Source organism: Drosophila mauritiana, chromosome 3R, assembly GCF_004382145.1.
Source record: "Drosophila mauritiana strain mau12 chromosome 3R, ASM438214v1, whole genome shotgun sequence".
Classification (NCBI taxonomy): domain Eukaryota; kingdom Metazoa; phylum Arthropoda; class Insecta; order Diptera; family Drosophilidae; genus Drosophila; species Drosophila mauritiana.
This window is the reverse complement of record NC_046670.1, coordinates 3,266,247-3,272,430: the sequence shown is the minus strand read 5'-3', so window position 1 is coordinate 3,272,430 and position 6,184 is coordinate 3,266,247. Positions and strand designations below refer to the sequence as shown.

General features: G+C 44.7%; 1 protein-coding gene across 1 annotated transcript; it reads left to right on the top strand.

Annotated features, from left to right (window-relative positions):
* Positions 1 to 213: 213 nt before the first annotated feature.
* LOC117143245 (general odorant-binding protein 83a) lies at positions 214 to 3,347 on the top strand. Its single transcript, XM_033307806.1, has 5 exons — positions 214 to 301; positions 2,095 to 2,338; positions 2,418 to 2,493; positions 2,868 to 3,124; positions 3,185 to 3,347. Exons 2-5 carry the CDS (start codon positions 2,225 to 2,227, stop codon positions 3,200 to 3,202), a joined length of 465 nt encoding a protein of 154 aa, XP_033163697.1. The 5' UTR covers positions 214 to 301; positions 2,095 to 2,224; the 3' UTR covers positions 3,203 to 3,347.
* Positions 3,348 to 6,184: the final 2,837 nt, after the last annotated feature.

The following is a 6,184-nucleotide window of genomic DNA, read 5'->3' as shown; positions in this document are numbered from 1 at the left end:
AATTTTCCGCCTAATGATTAGAGACACGCCAGTGGGCGTGGCCCCGAGTTGCGACCTGCACTTATATGGGCGATGCCATTATAGAGACATTCGGCTCGGCATGAAGCGCCAATTGGCCCGATAACTGAGTGCGGCAGTCAGTTGTGGTCTTGTGAACTTGGCCAAAATCAATATAAAAGCCAAACGCTGCAAACGGCAATAAAGCAAATTCAATTGTGACTGCGGTTGTCAAACAATTCTTGCGTGTCGGGTGTGTGCAGTATCGAGTTCTGGCCATAACTACTTCTGCTAAAAGCGAACGGTAGGGTGAAGGACCAGCTGCCAGTTCCTGAACGGAAAAGGACCTGCCGGGAGTGGGGCCGAGGTGGCCAGGACGAAGGCGAATGGGAGGTCGAAGGTTGCCCAGGCATAGGCAAACGACGCGTTGCAACACGAAAATTGAAATGGCAATTAAAAAACCATCCATCGTTCCTGCCGCACACAACTGCGATACGTACTCGCAGTCGAGCAAACCTCCATTCATACTCGTACTACAAAAATGTGCTGTTGCTGTAATTTCATTCGTCCTCCATTTTTGTGCCAGTGTGTGCGTGTGCGTGTGTGTGTGTGTGTGTGAGTCGAGGGGCGAATGTCGTTTTGTGGCTTTGTTTCGGTTGTTGCGTTGACATTTGATGAAACAAAAGTGACAGTTGTGCACAAGTTGAAGTCTTTGTTTTGCGTATTTCGGTTGTACAATTTCAAAAGAAGCAAGCGAATGGGAAATTTTATATTTTGATACCCTGGCATCCGGCGCAAAAGTGGGAGGATCGGTTATAAGTGCATAAAATACTACTTTTCAGTGCCAATTCTACTTCCAAATAAATAATTTGTATAATTTTGGAGTATACTTTCAAAAAAGAAAACGAACTTGTACTTATTATCTTTAAATATCTTACTTATCTTGAAATATTTCAATATCCTACTTCCGCGATGTATTGTTCTGCTCTCTGCGATCTGTATTAAATATTCAAATATTCACACTAAACGTATTCACTGCTTAAGACTTGAGCAAATGCATTTTTGTACACCGTTTTACAATTTTATGTTCTTTTTGAGAAATTTACATGTGGCTATCGGTGTGCCTACATTCATTAAGAAACCCGTTGAGTTTGTTTTAAATAAAAAGTGAATCTCACTTGGCTTGTGAAAAATGCCAGTTGCCTCCCACATACATCATAAGCAATCCTCGAATCCTTGAATCCTTAGCTAGGCAATATATCACCGTCGACCTGGACGAGGGATTCCAGGGAGCGGAGCGGGGCATGCCACGTGGGCATGTGTTTGTCAGACGGAACACGACAATTGTGGACTTGTGACGACTCGCTGACGTCTCGGGCACAGTTCCGTTTCCGTTTTGGCGGTCGCTTTTTGTTCGGCCATCAGCCGCTGGAATTAATTTGGCGTGCGCTGAGCTGGCGAGAAACAAATGATATTTTTAGGTTTTCATGGCTTTCAAAAATACAAAATATAAAAAGTACAAGAAAAGGAAACATTCTATGGCTTAGGATAGCACGCTCTTACACTCTAAGTAAACTTCAAACGAAAAAATATTATTTTGGTATTTAATGTAATATAGCATTTGCTCACATTGCTCACAAGAGTTCTCTTCAAATGAGTTAATAAATTTAAAACATGTGTATTTATTTCATGGCACACATAATTGTTATCTGCATAGTTTCATAACTCTTCCCATTTCTCCGGCCTCTCATATAAATGCAATTATATGTTCAGATTTTGTTGTATTTCTAGGAATCTAATTTAGAGAAAGGGCGCCATTCGGAGAACGGAGCCAGCTGGGCTAAGGAATTTCATTGTTGTCTTTTAATGGGGCTTTCCCCCCAGTGTACCCACATAGTGCCGCACCCATTGTCATTGTCCAGCTGTCACGCGTGGCACATCGTCGTCAACAGCATCTGCATCCTCATCCACATCCTCGTCCTTACTCTGTTTCTCATACTTGTCCTTCCGACGCTTGCCCTCGTCCTGTGCCGTGTACTCCGCTATGCATCGCCGCTTTTGTTTCACGTTCCACGTTTCTCGTTTATTTTTTTCCAGAGCTTGTTTTTGTTTTATTCAGAGCTCGCAAACAAGGCCGAGCCAGGGCACAATTTTTGCTGTTTCACGGACGGACCAGGAAGGACCACGCAGCAGCGGAAAGGAGCGAAACGGAAAGAGCCACATTAAAATGGCTTTGAATGGCTTTGGTCGGCGTGTCAGTGCGTCTGTCCTTTTAATCGCCTTGTCGCTGCTCAGCGGAGCGCTGATCCTGCCGCCGGCTGCGGCGCAGCGTGACGAGAACGTGGGTTAATGAAGTGCCCGGCCGCACTGCTGCGCCTCCGCCCTGCCACGCCCACTTAAGCAACAATTTTTAATTGCAGTATCCACCGCCGGGCATCCTGAAAATGGCCAAGCCCTTCCACGACGCGTGTGTGGAGAAGACGGGCGTCTCCGAGGGTGAGTAGCAAATGGCAATGGTCCTCGCCCGAAAGTGAGCCCATAATTGCAGCAATCGCGAGGAGGGGGTTCTTATGAACCCTTAGCCATGTGCTAAGTTCGCATTCATCTGGCATTAAACGTTGGGTATTTAAAAACAAATGAATAGGTCACAAGAAGTTGGATTATTTTAAAGTAAAAACAGTATTTCGGTATTAATTATCCATATACATTTGTAGGACCTACCGCACAACTATCTGAATAAATGAATAATTTCTAATATAATCATTACGGATTGGCAGAAGCCAATGTGGTGGTTATTGGCTAAATGAAGCTGTCCAAAACTGTGCACTTGTGGCAGCCCAAGTTTAAATTTCAATTCACTTCATCTCCAGCTGCCATCAAGGAGTTCAGCGATGGGGAGATTCACGAGGACGAGAAGCTCAAGTGCTACATGAACTGCTTCTTCCACGAGATCGAAGTGGTGGACGACAATGGGGACGTGCATCTGGAGAAGCTCTTCGCCACGGTCCCGCTCTCCATGCGCGACAAGCTGATGGAGATGTCCAAGGGCTGCGTCCATCCGGAGGGCGATACGCTGTGCCACAAGGCCTGGTGGTTCCACCAGTGCTGGAAGAAGGCCGATCCCAAGGTGCGAGTGCGGCCGAAATCCTTCTAAGCTGAGACCCAATTCCCAATGCCTTCTTTGCAGCACTACTTCTTGCCGTGAACACCTGGCCCACCTTCCAGCCCAGTTCCAGTTCCATGGCCCGTGGACCACCCGTTGCCGACCCCGCTCTATTTATGTGGTAGCTTAGTTTCTGCTAGTTTTCAATAGCTGTCGAGTAATAAACGTAGGCGAGTTGTGCATGCAAGCTAAGCTTTCAATTATTTGCCGACTGCCAAAAGGGAAACGCTCAATGCGCTGAAAAGTGTGCTGCAAAAAACGGGCCACACAAAGGACGACACACACACACACACGCACACTCGCTTTTGACATAATTTACACGCATTGTGAAGGAGTGTACGCTTGTGTGCCTGCGACCGTGTGTAAATAAAATTATGCGTAAACTTCGTCGGCTTGTTGACGCCGACAAGCGTGTTACATTGCGGCATTTACATGCGAGCTGCTGTTTTGCGCTTTTTGCTTTCAATTCGCTGTCAAAAGAGGCCAAGAGCTGCGAAAAAAACATTTAAATAAATGTTTAAGCCGGTCAGGGGCTTTGGGAGTCATTAGTTCGGCTCCGGAGCAGCAAAAAATCGCCAGGTTTAATATCTTATTGGGCATCAATCACTTCGCATCAGACAGAAAGTCAAGAGTTGTTTGCGCCATGGCAAAAACTTGTATAAAAACAAATAATTACGACGCTAAATGACATGCTTCTTAAAAAAGCTTTAATTGAGTACGCGGATTATTGTAGTGAAAAGATCCATAAGCAAAAAAAGTGACTGTCAGCAGGACACCATTCCAGCAGTGTTATTTGTTACAATCAAAATTTAAGAGTAAATTCATATCGATTAGTCACAATTTGTGAAAAGCCCATTGCAGTTTCATCAGCTTAAAGTATTCATCGTATTCAGTTGCCAGCTTTTGTATGATGTTCTTAAGGTAGGGGTAAAAATGCAATTTAAGGACCATCCCCTGCGGTTATTACATCGAAACATTGAAATAAAATTCCATTTAAGGTATTTTCCTCATATTTCTGGCGCTTCAAATTTTTCTTTTGCCCGCATTACATTTCCATGGCCATTAATTCTAATTTTTTTTCAATTTAACATATATTTCATTCCTGTCGGTCAAATGTTCGCCGGCACCTTTGAACCGACAGAGTTGGGTTTCCGCGCAGGATTTAGGGTGGGGTTTGGTTTTTTATTGTTTCGACGACTTGTTGCGCAAAGCTTTTCATTTCAGAGTCAATGATTTATGTTTTCACTTGCGCCCTCGCCGCCGCCCCGCCCACAATAATGCTCTTTTTATTATTTATGCGTATTGGTTTCCATTTTTCTCCGCCGCTTGAGTGAAAAGTTCGCTTGGAAAAATGCGCTTAACTGCGCCGATGGTTTTCCCGTATCAGCCCCCATCTCTGTAATTGTCGAAAGGAGCTTAAGGAAAGCGGTATCTTTTGTGCCGGCCAGCTCATTATTGTCAGCTGGCGATTTTCAGTTGGCGTTGTCATCATTACATTTCACTTAATACTAATTTCCTTTCCTTCCCTTCACTGCACTGGAAAAAAACCTATGTAAAAACGCTAGCGAATGAAAGTCAAAGATTTTTAAATGTAGTTGACCAAACAAGAATAGTAGCGTAAAATGCTTTAATAAAAGAAATTATAGTTATGACGATTGCCTTTTTAGGAATTAAATGCTCTTTACCGTGTACTTAAACTTAAAGTACTTCATTCACTTGAAGGCATTTAAAAACGTACATTTTTTCGGCAGCACTTTTCGTCCTGTGTCCTGGGATCCTTCCGTTTTCGAGCCCACACATCTGCCGGACTAATTTGGTAAATTGAAAATTTTTTGACAGCCTTCAATGGAGTGTGGAAGACGACACTTTACGCCGTGCGGTTCATTGGATTCGGAGCAGGACCCTCAATGGATTTCCACACGAGCAGCTTGAGCCATTTAGGCAGCCAATTAGCTGCCCAAATGTTGGTTAATTTCCTGGGCGCCTGTTTTTGTTCCTAATGATACAATCATCTAATTGATTCGCCCCCGAGGCGTCGCCTTCATCCACTTCCAATGCACAATTCACCGCGAATTTGCAGGCTGACCTGTTTGGGTAAGCAGTCCATGCATTTGTAATTCGAAACTGACACAGTTGGCATGGAATGCGATTGCGATTGGATTGGACCGGACTGGACTGGACCGGATTGGGCGGCGGAAGGAGTCTGGGCCACGTGGCGCTGACCGGGCGCACAATTAATGGAAGTTTAACTGTTCAATTGAAGCTGATTTTTTGCCTTCCTCCCTTCCGGCTCCCTTCCATGCTCGTATTTTTTGTGATTTTTTTGTGTTTTTTGTACTTTTTGAAATGAGTACAAGCGGCCGTGTGCCCTGCCATTAGGGCACTTTGTTCATTTTTCATTTCGTTGGATTTTCCGCGTTTGCGCCGGCCAAGTTCTTTTTCTTCGCTAAACGCCGTCCCGCTGCCTTTGCACTTATTTTACGCTCTATTGTTCGTTTTGTTGGCCACGTCCCGCGCAGAGAGCCCCATCAGCACCATCCCGGCCTGACCTGACCTGACCATTCGGTCGGCCCATTCATATTTGCCCGATTCTCCTCCTTTTGCATTCGCCTTTCGCTCACAACTTACTCCTGTCGTTTCCCGGGCAAAAGTAATTCAAACGGAATTAAATTTTGCCGTGCCGTGTTCGCCTCGCGAAAAATTTAGGTTAGTCGCAATGACCGTATAATTAGCATATAACTCGACAATTGGCCACAGTTTTGTCTTGTCTTCTGGCGAAGGATCCGCAAGTGGCGGCAGGTCTGGCAATGGGATTTGCATAAATTGACATTGGATGCAAATTTCTGTCACCACGCCGCTGCAACGGCGATCAAAATTGTTTTCGATGTAACGCGAAAGCGAAAAGTGGACAAGCTAACGCGAAAATCGCCGAGCTAAGCGTTAACAAACAAAACTCGATAACGAAATAAGAGCGCGAATTCTGCTCGATTTGTATAAAAAATCAAATTAGTGTGCCATCCAGAA